The sequence below is a fragment of the Simochromis diagramma genome, unplaced genomic scaffold, assembly GCF_900408965.1.
Source record: "Simochromis diagramma unplaced genomic scaffold, fSimDia1.1 OVJJ01000663.1, whole genome shotgun sequence".
Taxonomy (NCBI): Eukaryota; Metazoa; Chordata; class Actinopteri; order Cichliformes; family Cichlidae; genus Simochromis; species Simochromis diagramma.
In genome coordinates, this window is record NW_024387049.1 from 1,015,664 (window position 1) to 1,034,908 (window position 19,245).

General features: G+C 41.6%; 1 protein-coding gene across 2 annotated transcripts in view; it reads left to right on the forward strand.

Moving 5' to 3' along the window:
* The window catches only part of slc6a9 (solute carrier family 6 member 9), a 75,469-nt gene that overhangs the window by 3,711 nt on the left and 52,513 nt on the right, over positions 1–19,245 (forward strand). For both annotated transcript variants that reach the window (XM_040044899.1, XM_040044898.1), the window contains exon 2: positions 10,948–11,261. In XM_040044899.1, the coding sequence (XP_039900833.1) occupies positions 11,232–11,261 (30 nt within the window). In that variant the 5' untranslated portion in view covers positions 10,948–11,231. The remainder of the gene's footprint in view (positions 1–10,947; positions 11,262–19,245) is intronic.

The window sequence follows — 19,245 nt, forward strand, 5'->3', positions numbered from 1 at the left end:
GGTTAGGATAATATGTCAATGCTCTGTTTAAAAACATGTTGTTGCTCACTTAATCTTTAACTAAATGGTAACTCTGGGGTTAAAAGTGTTGCAGAAGAACTGCATTGTAGTAGGTTATAAAAACTGAGCAGGGCTGGCTCCAAAAACTGGTTAGTTGCCGTGGTGATGTTGGTGCCTTTTTGGATGTTATCTGACAAACTGTGTGACAGCTTGAGAAGTCTGTGGTCCATTCATCTATGTTCACTCAATCATCATCCATGTTTCACCTTGTTACTTAATCATCAAGTTATAGAAAAACTGTATCCTTTGGCACTGATTATCAGTCCAGATGTCAGTCATGTGTCACAGAAGGGTTTCATGTGCTTTAAGGTATCTTGCAACACATTTGTCTATAGCTTTGAATACCTGTAACTGTGGAATTTTCCCATGGCTTGCATCAGACAGTTTTCACAGAATGCTCTCAGATATTTCAGTGTTATTTTTGTGAAGCGTTGGGTCGGACATGTCCAGATGTCTGGAATGCCCAGACAACTAGAGCAGAAGATGAGCTTTACGCACTGAAAGACATCAAGACAAAAACAAAAGAAAACTGAGCAAAGGTATGCAGAGAAGTAGCAACACAACATCAGCGGGTTAGCTGTGGTGTCACAGATCTCTGTAATTAATAGCTGTAATTGCAGCTGCTTTGAAGTAGGATCAAAATGAGTAATTGATGGTACCGTTAAGTAATGCATAAAAGCTTTCTGTTAAACTCCACCCTAAAGTGGAGGAGATGACACTGGACTGGTTTAAAGGGTGGATGGATTCTAGCCACAATATATGTTACCACCACTAGGGGGCACCGAAGTTCCTCTTTACTCTTGCTTTGTGGTATTTGTCCTCAAAGATCCAGTCATGAAAAACATCAGGTGTTTTTTGTACACAGCCCAAGTGGATCTGGTGCAAAAATAATCTGCAAGGAAATCAAAAGCAGCTCATAGTGGGGGGAAATTACTAATTATGGCAACCCTGCTTATGTCCTGCATGTTTCGCTGGACTGACATATTTTCACAAAATCCACAGCAAAAACCTGCATATTTTATTCAACTTCCAGAAGAATTTGACTGACTTTTCATTTTAAAGAAAAAGACTCCTTCTGAAATGACAGCAACTGTAAATTTACACTGTTTTGGATTTTTTCCACTCTTCTTTGCAGAATTTGTCCATGTTCGACAGGTTTTGAGCACAAATGGCTTGTTTATGCCAAAAAATCTCAATTGAACTTGTGTCCAAGGTGGTCACAATGGTAATAGGAGTGTTCGGAGCTGTAACCTCCAAAGCTTCATTCGAGACACAACATCAAAGGTCTCTGTGCTAAGAAGAACTAAGATACTGCACAGAACCCCCAAACTCTTACTCAAAAATGCTGATGTAACAATACAAATTTTTGCAGCTGATAAGACATCAAATCAAGCAATAAATTTTCATCAAAGGATATACAGGGTGGGCCATTTATATGGATACACCGTAATAAAATGGGAATGGTTGGTGATATTAAAGTCCTGTTTGTGGCACATTAGTATATGTGAGGGGGCAAACTCCTCAAGATGGGTGGTGACTATGGTGGCCATTTAGAAGTCGGCCATCTTGGATACAACTTTTGTTTTTTCAATAGGAAGAGGGCCATGTGACACATCAAACTTATTGGTAATGTCACAAGAAAAACAATGGTGTGCTTGGTTTCAACGTAACTTTATTCTTTCATGAGTTATTTCCAAGTTTCTGACCACTTATAAAATGTGTTCATTGTGCTGCCCATTGTGTTGGATTGTCAATGCAACCCTCTTCTCCCACTCTTCACACACTGATAGCAACACCGCAGGAGAAATGCCAGCACAGGCATCCAGTATCCGTAGTGTCAGGTGCTGCACATCTCGTATCTTTACACCATAGACAATTGCCTTCAGATGACCCCAAAGATAAAAGTCTAAGGGGGTCAGATCGGGAGACCTTGGGGGCCATTCAACTGACCCACGACGACCAATCCACTTTCCAAGAAACTGTTCATCTAGGAATGCTCGGACCTGGCACCCATAATGTGGTGGTGCACCATCTTGCTGGAAAAACTCAGGGAACGTGCCAGCTTCAGTGCATAAAGAGGGAAACACATCATCATGTAGCAATTTCAAATATCCAGTGGCCTTGAGGTTTCCATTGATGAAGAATGGACCCACTATCATTGTACCCCATATACCACACCAAACCATCACTTCTGTTGTTCCAACAGTCTTGGAGGGATCCACCCAATGTGGGTTAGTGTCAGACCAATAGCGGTGGTTTTGTTTGTTAACTTCACCATTCACATAAAAGTTTGCCTCAGTATTGAACAAAATCTTTTGCGTGAACTGAGGGTCCTGTTCCAATTTTTGTTTTGCCCATTCTGCAAATTCTGTGCACCGATCTGGGTCATCCTCGTTGAGATGCTGCAGTAGCTGGAGTTTGTAAGGGTGCCATTTGTGAGTAGCTAATATCCGCCGAAGGGATGTTCGACTAATGCCACTCTCCAGTGACATGCGGCGAGTGCTACGCTGTGGGCTCTTGCTGAATGAAGCTAGGACAGCCACTGATGTTTCTTCATTAGTGACAGTTTTCTTGCGTCCACATTTTGGCAAATCCAACACTGAACCAGTTTCACGAAACTTAGCAAGCAGTTTGCTAACTGTAGCACGGGAGATGGGTGGTCTCGCATTGAAATCTGCTGCAATGACCCGGTTACTGTGTTCACCAGATATCAACACAATTTCGATCCGCTCCTCACGTGTTAACCTGTTCGACATGTCGATGGCTGTGAACAAAGAGAAACTTGTAAATAACTCATGAAAGAATAAAGTTACATTGAAACCAAGCACACCATTGTTTTTCTTGTGACATTACCAATAAGATTGATGTGTCACATGGCCCTCTTCCTATTGACAAAACAAAAGTTGTATCCAAGATGGCCGACTTCTAAATGGCCACCATGGTCACCACCCATCTTGAGGAGTTTGTCCCCTCACATATACTAATGTGCCACAAACAGGACTTTAATATCACCAACCATGTTATTACGGTGTATCCATATAAATGGCCAACCCTGTATATTTCATCCACTCATGAGGGATCAACAAAGACTCTTACTGTTTTTGCACTAATGTTTGACGGGTTTTCCAGGAATGGTGATGCTATTTTCAGAGAACCTGGTGGTCAGTAGTTAGGCCTTTACAATTATGACCAAAATGATTATTTTTGATCAATATAGAGATCACGATTATTTTACAGTTTTGTTTTGTTTTGTTTTTTTTTTTGTTTGTTTGTTTTTTGTTTTTTTTATTACACTTTCATGTAAGGATAACACTGCTTTCACACTCATGTTGCGCAACATTCCTGATAATGTAAAACCTTTCGCCTAAAAATAAATAAATAAATAAAAAACCCTTCTTATTCATCTAAATTCAGTGCAGCTTGTAGAAGAAATATAACAAATAGAAAGATGTTTCAAGGCTTATCACAAATTAATTCAACAGGGCTTTCACCTTTATACTGTGCTGTGTTCCTGTTCATTAATGCATGTTTGCAAGTGAGTTGTTTATTCACCTGGCCTCAGTGCATCTCCTACAATCAAAATGTAAAATATTTACCTTCATTCATTCAGGAGTCAGACTAAAGCACTTTTTGAAGCACTTTTTACGCTGGGAAGTAGCAGAGACTGAGTTTATTTATTATCATAAACTGCTTGAGATGTACAATCACAAGGAGTCCCAACATATAGTTACTGTATGACAAAACACAGTTGACAGAGTAAGTAAGGATGGCTACAGTTGCTACAAGTATCTCTACACCAATAAACACACAGATGACGCAAGAAGAGATACAAACTGAAAATTCAGAAAATGACAACTCAGAGGCAGAAGTTCAAGTTGTATCAGCAGTATAATGCAGTTGTTTCTGTCCTTGACGCAATTTCCATTTCAGCATTGCGTTCTTATCTTTTAGTATGATGCCAGGTCTCTCTTGGAAATGACATTTTTAATCTCAGTGAGATTTTTTTTTTTTTTTTTTACCTGGATAAATAAAGGACTAATAAAAAAAAAAAAATAGAATAATAATAATAATAATAATAATAATAATAATAATAATAATAATAATAATAATAAAAGTAACGCTGTGGCCGCTCCACCATTTTCCACCTCCCAGCACACACAGCATTCCATAGAGGTCTGGGAACTAAAGACACCGCTTGCTGGAGCTTTGGGAGGGAATGTTTTCCTATTCTTGTCTGATAAAAGATCCTAGGTGCTCAATGGTTCTTCATCTTTGTTATAATTATTGTTTCATGATAATCCAAATTATTTTAGTTGTGAAAGGCCTAGACTTCTGGCAGGTCAGTTCAGCACCCAGACTCTCCGACTCTGAAGCCATGCTGTTTTAATGGGTGCTGTATGGGGTTTAGCATTGTTTTGCTGAAGTATCCAAAGCCTTTGCTTAAAAAAAAAAAAAAAGTAATTTGGATGAGAACGTGTTGCTCTAACACCTGCATATAACTTTCAGCATTAATAGTGGCTATCCAGATGTGCAGGCTGCCTATCCTACAGGCTCTAATGCAGCGGTCTTAACCTTTGTTGCCCCGTGGACCGGTTTATGTCCAACAACATTGTCATGGACCGGCCTTTAAGGTGTCACGGATAAATACAACAAAATAAAACCAGTACCAAGAAAGAGAAGATTAACAATAAAAACGATTTTAACAAAAATGACAATAAAAAACCTGAAAACCATAAATTTCACACCCACCTCAACTCTCGCGACCCGGTAAAATTCGACCAGTCCGTGGCCCGGGGGTTGGGGACCGCTGCTCTAATGTACGTCCATACCATTAGAGATTCAGGCTATTAAACTGAATACTGATAACAAGACAGATTGTCCCCGTCGTCCAGAGGATGTGGCCTCTGTTTCAAATTTTAATTCATCTGACCAAAGAACAGTTTTCCAGTTTTGCTTCAGTCCATTTTAGATTACCTTTGACCCAGCGAAGATGGCAGTGTCTCAGGATCATGTTCACATATGGCTTCTTCTTTGCATGTTAGAGCTTTAACCTGTGTTTGTGGGTGGCACTGTGAACTATGTTCACAAACAATGAAGCGAAAGTGTTCCTGAGCCCATGCAGTGATTTCAGTCATCATGTTTGTTTGTTTGTTTGTTTGTTTGTTTGTTTGTTTGTTTGTTTATTAAATGCAGTGCCACCTGAGGGTGCAGAGATCATGAACATTCAATACTGATTTTTGGCATTATCTCTTGCACACCAAGATTTCTCCAGATTACCCAAATCCTTTGATGCAGACATGTATGCTAATGATGAGATATTTTAAAGCCCTATACTTTACTGTACTGGAATAAGTGTACCTTAAAGACACTTAATAGATCACAGTAATTAGAGTGATATTTAATTACCCACTGATACAACCTTTCTCATATGACATGAGATCATGTGAGCATTTTCTTTTGTGGCATATGTCTGTAAAGCGATGTGTATTTGTGGTCCTTTAAATCGTTATTATCTCTGGGCCAAAGTCTCCATTCCATTAAGATAAGAGAGGTCAGGCCCTCTTCAGGTATGTATATGCCTGTGTGTGTTTTTATTGTACCGGTTGCTTCTCACTGATTGTCGTCAGAAAAGGTTTTCTCTGCTATCTGCATTTCTATATTTAGCACTAATTTTACCTGTTGTCTTGGCAGGAGATTTGCTCCTATTGATGATATGTTTCTGTGTTTTTGCAGCAGTCTCCTTCCACTCAAACTAGTGTGCAACAGCAGACGATATAATTTAAATGCCACAATACAGAAATAATAAATCACGTTTGTGTGCTTCACAAATCCCATATCTTCTCATTCCCAATGCCATTGCCTTATTGTGAGAATCCCTTTTTTTTTTTTTTTTCTGCAGTCCACAAGTAATGCATAGTTTGCTGGCTCTATTTACTGGATGCTAAACAAAGGCCCAAGCATAGTTACCGCTGTTTTGAGTACCCTCACAATGTCTTAGTTGTGAGGAACACGACTGCCTGCTATGACAAAACGGAGCTTGTGGAGCTCCAATCATTCTGCTGCATATTGACTTTATTGAAAGTAAACACGGCCGATTTGCAAAAATATGATGCATTCTAAACAATAATAATGGGTGCTGTTTTGTCTTAATTCCACTGCGTTGTACGTAGTGTCTCACAGTGCTACAGTGTAGATGTGTACAAATCAAGTACAGGTTGTGTGACTGTTTCACGCAGGAGGCTGGTGGTGCATCTGTCTGGTAAATAAAGGAAAGTAATTCATGAGCTCTTCTTGCGTGGATCCACCTTAGCTCTTTTATTTGCTGAAGCGATGGCTCAGCAAAAATGTAATTACAACAAACTATCTGTCATTTGTGAACCTCGTTCCTTCCAATTCTTTGACTCAGCAGGCCGTTTTATCCCCAGATCAATGGGGCCCCAACAAAAAAAGAAAACTGCCTATGCATAGTGTTTAATGTGTAACTATCCAGGGCCATCATGGCTTTTTTCCCCCACCTTGATAAACAGCATAATTCTAATGCAGCATTTAGGATAAGTGGATTAACTTTGAAATATATTAACTACATTTTCTTTTGCTTTGTGAGTTTGATGGAATTAACTTGAAAGCAAAGAGCAAACCTTGAGCCTTGACTTTTGAACCCTCTTTATTATTACTCACTTGTTATTTTGCCATGACCTCTGTCGTAAGTCGTCTGTCACTTTTATGAACTTATTTAAATGTAAAGATATGGAAAGTCAAGAGGTCATAAATCAAGGCAAGGAGAGGCCCGAAGTGTCGGGTTTTGTTTGAGAAGGATTTTGTCCCAACCCAACGCTTTAAGGCAAACTATATATTGCACATTTTCAGGCAGCCTCCTACTCTTTTACATTTGGGGATTCACAATGAAATGCAGATTCTTTTTCTTATGTTGTTAATCATGTTAGCTATCTTAGTTTCATGTATTAGCATGCATTTGTTTTCAACATAAAAGTAGTGCATGTACTTGGGCACAAGTGTGAAAATCTTTGATTTTTCTCTAATCTTTGCAAAAAAAAGAAACGTTGGACTTCATCCTCTGACAGCACCAATGCTGAGGTATTTTATTCTGGACTGGAGAAACGGGCTGACACTGCTACTCACCAGGGTCTTGTAGTTGCCGTCGCTGAAAAGTGTCCATCCTCAGCTTCTACCTCTATTAACTACTTATTAATTTACTCATGTTTTCATTGATTAAAGACTCTACTCACGCAATAATATGAACACAAAAAAACTCTATTAGAACTGAAAAGTAGCCTTGTAAAAAATCGAATAAGACTTTTAATTTTGTAAGTACTCGCTCAGGAGTTTGACCCAAATGCAGAGCTGAGCAGGAGGATGCTTCTGAGGGTCTGTTTGGGGCCCAGGGTTGAAGACCAAGCAGTTCAGGAGGCTAGCCCGCAGGTGGGCAGCGGCATCAGAGGGACCTCTCCAGAGGTGGCCAGAAGTGGTGACTGAGGTGTTCTGGGGGCTATATCGCCACTTCTGGCCAGGTGGCCAGTGATGGAGACGAAGACCCTCTAGAGGCTGGCATTTACGAATGAGGGTGACCCCCTCATGGCAGGATACTAACAACAGAGGCAGGGACCATCTGAAGTCCAGTAGTGGTCAAAGAGACCTTCTGGAGGCCAAACAGATGATCAGCAGTGGAGTCAGAGACCTTCAGATGACTCTCAACAAAGGAGACTGTCAGTTGGATGAGCTGGAAGCCGCTCACAAAAGAGTCATCCTGGCTCAATCTTAGGCTGTTCAGACTCGGGGTCAAACAACAAGTCCCTCGGGCTCAGATTCTGGAAGCTGGGGCTGCACAGTGCACGCAGTCTCCTCTGGCTGGGATTGTGCAGGGCACACAGTCTGTACTGGCTCGGGATCTGGCAGCTCCTGCTCAGGCTTCGGATACACCAGAGGCTCGGGACAAATGAAAGTCACCAGCTGAGGCACAGTCTCGGAGGCATCCTGCACAGACTCTGGATTACCACATAATCTGGAGTAGCACAAACTACCCAGTTAGTCTGGATCTGAACATCTTGTTTCTTTTGGGCGGTGAATGCAGAAAACCATTATCCATGGAGCCTGGCTACCTAACAAAAGAACTCCTCTAATGTAAACAGGTTGTGTCTGCTGGGGCTGTGCCTGGTCAGACCATACTGTCACTGTCTGTAGGTCCTGAAGTCTATGTGAAGTTGAGGACCCAAAATGCAGGCTGATTTCTACAAAAGGGAAACTGTTTATTTGACAGAGGCCAAAATGCAAAATATAAAATGATTTAAGAAATTAAGTATAAACAAAACTATAACTTGGAAAAAAGTTCAATTGCAAAACTAGGAAAAGCTGAGAATGTAAACCTTGAGAAATCAACCAGGAACCATGTACTGGAAAACGACAAACTAAGAGCTGTTGATCTGTATGGCCATGCATACAGATCAGTTTGAATGGTACTGAAACAGCTTTTACAGATAATTTTGTGCCAGAAATGATCTCTTTTTATGTTTTATAAAGTTGACCCCTTTTTATTCTGCAGGCTTTTGATTCTTTTGCTCTTTATAGTAACTTCCTATGCATTTCTTCATACAACATCTCAGTACTGTAGACTCGGATTGTGATATGTCGAACTCTTAGAGAGTGTTCTTTATTTGGACTTGATGTTGTGATGCATCCTGCAAACAACTCCTGACCCGTTTAATTTATGAAGAAATAACTAAACAATAGCACTCACCTGCTCACGAAATGGCTTTTCAGTCAACTTTCCAATTACTTTTGGAGTGCTGTAATTCCTAAACCCTCCCTCTAATTTGGTCGTGAATAACCTCAAATTAAAAATGTCAGTCTACACAATAAGCTCATATTCATCATTATAACTGATTTTTTTTTTTATTTTTTTTTATTTTTTTTTAATATTCCTTAAATTTTGTAGATGTCCAAGTAATTTTACATACAAGGGTGGAAGAAATGAGAGGTAACCAGAGGCTGAGGAGCTCATTCTTACCGGGTTTATCATTAATGCTGTGTAAGCAGTCGGCTCTGAAAATACTTTGCACCATCCTTGGCTTTTTGTGGTGTAGTCGGGGCACGTATTAGTGTTCAGTCTGCAGCCTGTCTTTTTACTAAGGGAAATGTTTAAATTCTATAAAGAGCCAACGTCATCCAAACCAAAAACGTTTTGTTTTTTTATCTTCAAGATTCACCTCCTGAGCCCGTCTTGCCAAGCTCATTGGTTATGGATATTTCTGCTTTTTTTTTCCCCCCTCACAAGCAACTTAGTGGTGAATGGGGCAGGGAATAACATAATTCTCATTCTCAGTTAATCCATTAATCCACTCCTCTGTGGAAAGTAATATAAAGTTCAAAACCAGAAAACACTTCATTTAAAAAAAAAAAAAAAAAAGTTCTCACATTTACAATAATCAGACGGTTTTTGGCATTTTTTTTATTGATAAGATTACTTCATGTTAGGGACAAGGCGGTACCGTGGGACATTATGCAGTCTGTGCTTGGAAGCTACTTACCTCACAAGGGCCAACGGACACGTCAGGTTTCAGAGTAAGTTGGACGTAACCTCTTGCTGACACGCCTCCCTGGATTGCCCAATAGGCTTGGCTCAACTCTTACCTTATGTACATACATTACCCAGCCAGTGAGAAGGAGCCAGAGCACGGTGATTTGATCAAAGACTTCAGCCTTTGTGTCAGTGAGTTTCTCACGGCCGAGCTGCTAGCCCTTTTCCTCACGTACAAGGTTGTGTTTTGGTTGTGTGGTTTTTCTCTATTCAGACATCATATTGTGGATGGTAAGGATCAGTTTTTAACCTCGTTTTGTTTCTTCCCATCTTTTTATCAGTGTGCATCATGATGCGTATGATGGTTGACCCCAGGGGGAGGCATTTTTTCCAGTCCCTGTAGGCTCCCGTGTATGTGACATGTGTACATGTGTGGGGGATTTTTTTTTTTTTTTTTTTTTTTTTTTTTAAAATGCCTGTAACAGTAAATAGTGGCTATATTTGGCCACCTTTTCTCTCCTTTTTTCACGAGCGCTTTTAGTATACTGAAGTTTTTTTTTGGGGGGGGGGGTTTATTCCCTGAGCCAAATAAAGGGAGACATACTTCAGATTTGAGGGATGTCTAGTTTATATCTGTTTGTTTTGGACTGTTGGAGAAATATAAGCTACTGGGAAGACTGGCTTTATCAGGTTTGGTAGACCAAATTGATAATTAATTCATGAGCAGAAACAGCTGCAGATGAATCTGTAGCTGTAGTATTTATAGGTGTATATCTATTATAAACTACTGTTGATGTTGTTTGCTCTGAACATGCGTGCAGGGATGCAGTGAAAGGTAAGTGCCCAGATGCACATTTCAGAAACTTTTCAATCCAAAGTATTTTCGGCCACTTTTCTTCCAGATCCAGGCTGAGTGTTCTTTTCCCAGTCTGGCTTCCATACAGCAGTAGTCAGTGGGCAGTCTAAACGTTTCCCTAACAGTTAATCTCTTTACACAAAAGGGCACTTTGTTATGGCAGCTGCTTTGCTAAAAAAAAAAAATGCAAATCTGTCACTACATGTTTTCTGAATTGTTTGCCTGCATCCACAATAACTGACACTTTACCAGTTACATTCCCACCTTTTCTTTAACTCTCACCATAAACAGTTGATGTGTGGTTTTAAAAATTTTGACCTCAGAGCAGGTCATGTACTAAGACTGACAAGCTGTTTTGAACATGGCCAAAGGGGACAAGAAACTAAAAAAAAGTGTTGCTTTGCCTCCCCCCCTATTCCCCACTTACCCTACCCCTTTCTCCCCCCCAACTCCTGTTCTCCCTCCACCCCTCTCTGCCTGTCACGTGTTCTTTTCACAGCATAGAAAAGTTTCTGGATTAGGGCAGAATTAGCACAAAGCAGCGACGCCACTTCAGCTACACTTGCAAGCAGCACAGAAGAAGGGGGGACAGAGACGGAGAGAGCGACGCGACGGGGGTGAAGACGCTCCAGCGAACCTCGACCACCTCAGAAAACTCCAAACTTTGCTGGGCGAGAGGCAGACGAGTCCATCCCAGACACAGGGAGAGAGAGAGAGAGAGAGAGAGAGCGCGCGTGTGAGAGAGAGAGAGGCAGGGGATCTTTGCCGACGAGGTCCTGAAGGATGGAAGAGAAGCAGTTTGCTGGGATCCTGGTAAGTTTCACTTTTGTTCAGTAAACACGTGTGCGCACACTCGTGTTTTTTAAAAGCAGTAACATGCGGATGCAAACACATCTCAGCTGTAGGCCGCTGGTGGGATGCAGCTGCTGGACCACCAGTTGAGTCACCCTCTGGCTCCCCTTTGGAGGCCAGGTGGTTTGGCTTCATTTCACTAGGGGATCATTCACAGGACTCTAACCTGTTATGTGTTCAAAAGTAGGCTGTTGTGCTCATACTTTCCTACTTTTTCTCCCGTTTTTATGTTGAAATTCTTAACCTGGGATTAGGATTCACAGGTTTTTCACTGAGTAAAAAAAAAACAAAAAACGGCCGCAGTTTCCCCACCAGGGTGATTATCCTGTCGGTGTTTATGTGCAGGAGACGGAGCTGTCACCCCCTGCTGTTCACAATGGCACTGCTTAACTAGACATTAGCAACTAAACACGGTCCCAAAAGCCCCCAAAGTTCATTTGCAGGCATAGAAGCTCTCCTCTCAGCACACTCTCACCAGCTATCTGATCTCTGCAAGAGCTGAAAACAGTAAAAGTGGATTCACTTTTTTTTGTTTTGTTTTGTTTTTTTTTTTTGGAGAGGAGGTGGCTGCTGATAAAACATGAGGCCAAGAGGTAAATGTGTCAGTGTCAGGCCTACACTGTTGGGGAAGCTTTAAATAGAGGTTTGGCGTCATTGGCAGTCCGGTCACCTCTCCTTCCGTCTCTCTCTCTCTCTCTCTGGCTTTCTCCCTTTAGTCCGTCTTGAGACGGCGATAACTGAGCTCCAACTCTCATCTGACATTCTTGCCTGTTTGAAGCCTTGTTTTCCTCCCCGCTGACATTTTTTTCTCTCTCTGTCTCTCTCACTGCCGCATCCTTTTAAGATGTATATCCCCGCTAAAATGCAAACACACCGTCTGAAGTTAAGAGGGCGCCGTTATCAGCGTCTCTCCCGCACAAACATTTGAAGGTGCTTGGAGGATGGAGATATAATTTTGTACTTTTTTTGGCTTTCAAAAATTGTTTGTTTGTGTTAGAGAGTTTACAGCTCAGTGACAGATAGCCAGTCAGTTGGTTGATTGCTTTGGCACTGCCGGGTATTTGGGGGGGGAAGAAAACCAAAAAGTTCTGTGTGTTTGGCTGTAGCTCAACAGGAGATTTTTAAATGATTGTGTCAAGAGGTAGATGTGAATACTCTTGGCTACATGTGCCTGCATTTAACTGAGATGTAAGTGGCACTCTGTGGCCACTAGGAAGTTACAGACCTCACGCACACAGCAGGCAAGTATAGAGGAAACAACTGAAGTATCAATCAAGTGTTTCTGTAGTTACTCCTCGCCGCCAGCAGCGGTTTGAAGGCTAATAATAATAAAGTAAAGTGAATGGATCAATTCAGGATATTGTACTGTTTCAGTGCAGGCTTTAGCTATTCATCTCACCTGAGAGAAGTTAAAATTCTATCATTTGTAATCTTTAAACTGAATTTTGTCGACTCAAAGCGTTTGAAGCCATTCTGCTGTACTGCTCAGTGAGTGCTTTACTTAAACTGCTTCTTTATGATGATTTAACACATTGAAAAGCGTAATGGAGGCACAGAGCTGCAGGTAGATCGTACGCCACCTGCAGCAGTGATGGCAGACAGCAGCTAACACACACACACACACACATAGTTTCTCATGGCTGGGATTGTTGTCTTCAGCATTTGTGGACAGTGATGCCAATTGTGTCTTAGAGATGGCAACAACAGATAAGTGTGTGTGTATCTTGCTCTCCCATCGCCAACTGTCACTTGTGTTTTTTTCCCTCCCTCCCTCTCCTTGAGCTCTTTTTTTTTTTTCCCGTCTCTCCGTGTTAGACCATGTTCTCATCCAGAAGATGATTTTGAATTTATGCAGTTATTTATCATGTGACTCAGTCTATTCATCTTTGCCTCTATTCAGAGGGCGGAAATGGTCTTTCCCCCCTCATTGTTTGATTCCACTCAGCAATACCAGTTTTTGAATTGTCTGGTTAAATTTATTTATGCAGGTCCAGGTGGTTGGTGGATGGACCAGTCACCGTAAATCTCAGGACACACAAGGCGCTCGCTTCCTGCTACTGCTTGGCTCGGCTGGTAGCCTTCTGCCGGGACTCTTTCTGTTTCAAACTTTACTCCCTTGCTCTTTCACAGCGGTCAAAAGGGAGCCCCGTCTCCTCAATCTTCCTGCGTTGTCTTTGACTGCCCTGGAAGTTACCACTTCCACTGAGCGGATGAGCAGATGGTGCCCTGGCACAAGGTTTTGCCACATGGATAGCTGTCTCTTTGTCTTTACTCCTTAAAGCGTCTGCTGTTAAGATGTATGTATGTGGATGTGAGAGTAGGGAGGGGAAGGAGGAGGAGTTGGACTGAGGTTTTGCTTATATTTTCTGCTGGGCGCTGTATTGATATGTCTGGCCGTGCTGGGCCAGAGCTGGCCCTCCATCACCATCAAGGCCAAAGGAGGAGGAAAAGGTCAGCGAGGACTGGCTACTGATCAGAGTTTAATGTTGGCAAGCCTTTAAGAGTTTGCTTGTTACTTTTCGTCCATAATTGCTGAGACATTTGGACTTGGGAGGGATTATCAGTGATTCTAAGTTCAGTTTCTCAAACCCTGACATTCTTACATGATACAATTTGTGTTTCCCTCAAAACTGAAACTTTCTGGCACTCTGTGATAAGATGATGTAAAGTCCTTAATGTCAAATGGTTTGTTGTAGCATATTCTTGAAGCTACAATGTGCTCTCAATGCAATTGTCAAGAGATTTTTTTTTTTTTTTAAATGCTATTTTTCATCCATGTTTAGTTTAAGTTACGAAGTAACCAAAAACTACAGAACATAAAGGAGTGATTTCCAGGTTACAACAATGCCCTCCACGTTTGTGCATTTAAGGATGCACATGCACAGGTGCAAACAAAGGGTTTTACCTTCTGACAAAACTTAAAAAACAGAAAAATAAGGCAATGAAAAACTGCATGAAATTAGATGCAATGCTACCCCGAATCATACAAGACATATTTCTTTGTATATGTAACTAATGTGTTTGAATGCTGCCAATTTGCAACATTTTATAGACTGTAATTCCTATTAGTGTGGGATGTGGACAGTAGCACAGAAGGTCCTTGGAACAAGTTATTTCCTGATCCACTGCATTCTTTACACAGATTTATACTGCCAGTAATGTAAAAAGTTGGCCTATACAGTTATATACGCATACATACATTTGGCATGTACAGTTACTCATTTAATCAGTCATGCAACAAAAGTTATGTCACTTTATTATACAGGAATGTGTTTTTCTCTGTGCCCCCTGAGTGGTGAACCTGTGTGTGTGTGTGTGTGTGTGTGTGTGTGTGTGTGTGTGTGAGAGAGAGAGTCTGTTTCTCACTATGTTTGTGCGCGCGCCATTTCCCAGGGGTTGTGAGGCTAATGTGTGCTATAGGCTGTGAAGTGGAAACTAAATGGAAAGAAATAGTGGGACCCACAGCCACAACCTCCCTGAGGTCAGGATACACACAAACACACACGCATGCCTCCACGCACACACGAGGCACTGACACAGTTTAGAATACCACATAAACATATGTGAGCAAGCGCTCAGATATGAAACTCGTTACCACCACCTGGATAAATACAGATGCACACCCACAAACAATCTGGGTATTTGTACATACTGACACACGCAGAACAAAACTCACACATCCAGTCTTTATGGCTCTCCTCTGTGTGTGGAGTAAAGGCCGACCAGGCTGTGACTTTTGGTCTGAAAGTAATAAATGCAAGCCCAGAGGATATATTTGGGACTTTGCAGGGATGTGCTGAGCCTTTTTAAAGAAGTGTTTCTTTTTTTTCCTGGCACATCACTTTGTTAATAGCCCTGCTTCATGTGCCTGAGCCTGTGAATGTTGCTAAATGATGTTTTTTCTTGTAGTTTCCGCCCCACGGAGCTGCCTTTTGTGAGTACAATGTTGACCATGTGCGCCGCATACTCCTCATACACTTATTACAGGTGAAACAGCCTCTCTCCTTCTTTTTCTCCACTTATGTAAGAAACATATTGAGTTGCCAGTCAGCCGGTTTAGTTAACAGCAGTGCTCAGCAACCGTGTTGACTGCCTTTGGGGCGAAGGCCCAACAAACAGATGTGAACTAAGAGAGACTGATCTCTGAAGGCAGGTCGGGGTGGAGGAGAAGTCAGACATAATTTCTGTTTTTGATTTCACTCCACCCTCCAACTGATCGGCTGAATGAGGAGGGGGAGGGGAAAAAATAAATACAAGCATCCGCACGGGTCACAGGCGGCGCCCAGATTCAGCTGCTGTGGCAAACATACAATTGAGCAACAAGGGCCGCAAATGCCAAACACGTCCACTGCTGGGCACTCTTGAAAAGGTAACCCACCACCAACCAACCTCCTATGTATGTTCACACACACATAGCAGAAAAAAGGGGAAAAGGGGACTCCATTGTGTTTCAGAGCTTTTTAGATTTCGTTTGGAAAAAACCACTCAGGCTGAAAATTTCGTATTCTGATTTTCTTCCTCTCCACTTCTTCCACTTTTTCTTTCTGCTCCTTCAATAGATCCCGCTCCCTCCCACTGCACAAAAGGGACGAGCAAGTTAAAAAGCAGGGACTTAACACTTTTTTCCATTTTTATCCTCTGTAGTCAGTGAAATTATGGACAGGTTTGTGACATTGTGTCTGCACAGCAGAGCCCCTAAATTTCCCCCCTTTTTTCTTTAGCGTTATTATCATTTTCTGCAGTTTCCATCAAAACCTTTTTTTCCAAGGCCTTTTCACAACCATATTTAGGTAATTTGTTGCGCTTGAACCCAACCTGATCTCTGAGGGAGGAGGGGGGTCTTTTCTGGATGGCCCTCTAATGCGTGGTTCCACCCCTCTGCACTTTTCTTCATTTCTTTGTTTCCCCCTCTCTTTACCCCTTTTCATGGGATGGAATCTATAGTATCATTGGGTGCATTCCATCACTGCCATCTGTGTTAGCCATGATGTCAACAGTGGGATGGATGGTGGATGGATGGTTTGTATTGTCAACATATAGAAAGTACCGTATAAAGATTTAAAATATCACATATTTTAACATATCAGACATATCAGTGCAAAGATATAAAATGTCCCTTTTGACCTCTGACCTCTACCTGAAGGTCAACAGAATGATTTGAAGGTCAAAGTGATAATAATGCCATGTAGAGCTTTTTAAAACTATGTTTCTTTCTTCTTTTGTTTCTATTGACAACATATATTGATACAGCGAATGATATATGGGGACGCTAAATATCCCGTCACTTCAGCCCTCTGACCTCTTCAAGGTCAAATAAGGTCAAACCTTCATAAAATGTCTTTTACCTTAAAAACTATGTTTAAAATTCTAATGCCTTTTTGTTTGGATTGGCAACATTAACGAAATGATAATGTATAGGAGGTATTCTGAATATCCCGTTATAGTTTGAATCCAAATATCATGTCACATCTGACCCTAAAATCTGTTACATCAATAAAGAAAGTATTGTTAAGAGAAAGAGTCTAGTCAGTCTGATATCCTGTAGTATAATAATAAATAAATAATAAATAAATGCTCAATTTACTCATATGCAGTTATTTACAAATCAATACCTATTATTCATTATCTGTTCATACATAATGTTTGTGTAATTATCATCTGTCATGCTGCTGTTATCCGTTTTTTTTGTTTGTTTGTTTTTTACTGCACAAAATACAATACTGTTCCCTTAAAAGTAAATGCTGAAGCACTCCGAGAAGATTGCACTCTCGGAGTGCTTCTTGCTTAGTATCTGTATCAGGTTGTCCTAATGGCTCCCTGAAAAGTCTTAAATGGATACAAAATGCTGCACAGAGAGTACTAATGAGGACTAGAGAGAGGGAGAGAGACAGGTCTTTTTTCTCCCATACTTGCCTCTCTTATTGGCTCCCCGTTAAATCAAGAATTGACTTTAAAATCCTTCTCCTTGCATACAAAGTCCTGAATGAACAGCTCCCAGTTTAGCTTTAGGAGTCAGACACCATCTTTGCCTTTAAGATTAGGCTTAATCAGTCCTTTTTGGTAAGGCTTTTTAGTTGAAGCTTGATCACTTGACCCTAAATCATCTCGAAGTTATGCTGCAATAGGCTCTGAGGGAACATTCTCTTCTCCTGCACTTCCCTCTCATTCCTCCAAATATGTTCATCTTCCACTACTACATGTTATCAAACAGCAGATGAATCCTGTCTGAACCTGCTTGCTTGTGCTGGAGGTTTCTTCCTGTTAAAAGGGGGTTCTTCTTTCCCGTTGTCGTTAAGCGCTTGCTCATAGGGGACTGTCAAATCAATAGGTCAAATCTAATATTTTGCAGTATTAAATAGAGCAGTGAAACAGAACAAAAAGCAAATGAACAATACATTACAACAAGGCCAAAGCTTATTTTAAAGCATAATGAATAACAGGAGGGCTATTGTTGTCCCTCAAACCACAGGTGCTCATAGAAGGGCAGTCAAGGTAGCTTTAATCTCTAATGCTCTAATCTTCAAGTCATTTCTGAAAGATTTGTGTTGCTTATAGACTCAGAGTAGAATATGTAGTTGGTGTACACTGTGCATACGCTTTTGCCATAAAGAAACATGTTTGCCTTTTTTGTTCGAGTGGCTGTCTTCGAAGACGTTTTTTTAGCGAGTGAAGATGTCACGTCTCTTCCTGGCCGTTTGCCGCTCTTCCTCTCTCGCCACATTTTAAGCGCGACAGTGACTTTTGCCACGTGAGGCCAACTTCACTCACATGTTCCGCACTTTCATCTCCAGCAATGGTCCCATATGTTTGTCAAAATGTGTATGTTGTGTGCTTTTTCCGGCCCGATTTGTTCCCGTGCCTTCTCTCCAATGAGCCCCGCGCTCCCCCGGGGTCCGAGCTAAAGCCTCACGCTATTTATACAGACCGAACAGCTGGGGCCCTCCCAGCCAAAGCAGAGAGATGAGGGGTCAGGGGGATGGGTGGAGAATTTATCATGGAAACTTCAGGTTAAACCAACCGTTGGAAATGTCTCTCTGTTCCCTCTTTCTTTTTCTTTTTTTTTTTTTTTAACTCTCTCTTCCTTTCCTTCATTTGTGTTTCTCTCCTGGGTTCTCAGGTGCTGGCTAGGCCAGTTTGTGTTCAGGTCAGCTGGACGGCTGGACAAACATCACTCACTAATACCCTATTCCATTTCCCATCTCCCTTCTATGTTTTCTTTATCTCCCTGTTTGACTTTTGTTTTTTTCTTTTTCTCCACAGCTGATGTCCCCCCCCCCCCCCTCTCCCCTCCAATTAAAGAGCTAGCTGTTTTGGACTGAATAAAAAAGGTTGATTTTCCCTCCGACTGCGCTTCAACACATTTTGTCCTTTGTGGCGCCAGACAAAGCCAAAGTGCTGTTGCAAAACTGATCTTTTTGTGTTTTCCTCCTTTTATCCCTGCTCTGCGGCTCCTGCAGTGCTTGTCCTATTGTGAACCTCAACCCTGTGAAGTTCTCTCCTCACTGCTCTTCCGTGCACTTATGTCATCCCGTCTTCTCTCACAACCGCTCGGGCCTAAACGCTGTGTCAGATACTTGTCACATGATCCGCTCAGGAGGCAAGAGAAAGTCTGGGCTTATCGATGCTTCAGCTGGAGGTCTCTATCACAGTCAGACGTTCCATCACAGGCGTGCTGAGCTAATGAGAGGTGAAGAGATATTAACCTAATTGCTGTAAGGGACAGATATATAGATTGTGGTGGATGTAATAAGTCTTGACATGATGTTGGCTCCCTGTGAGATTAGCGGTTCAGTCCGAATGCATGTTGATCTGTGAATGCTAAAGGGCAAGGAGACATGCTGTCAGGCAGTGAAAAAGGTATTTATTCAGTTAGCTAAAGCCCAAATTGCCAGAAGCACATAGTTACACTGAGGGTTTTTTTTGTTTATTAACCTCCTAAGACCCG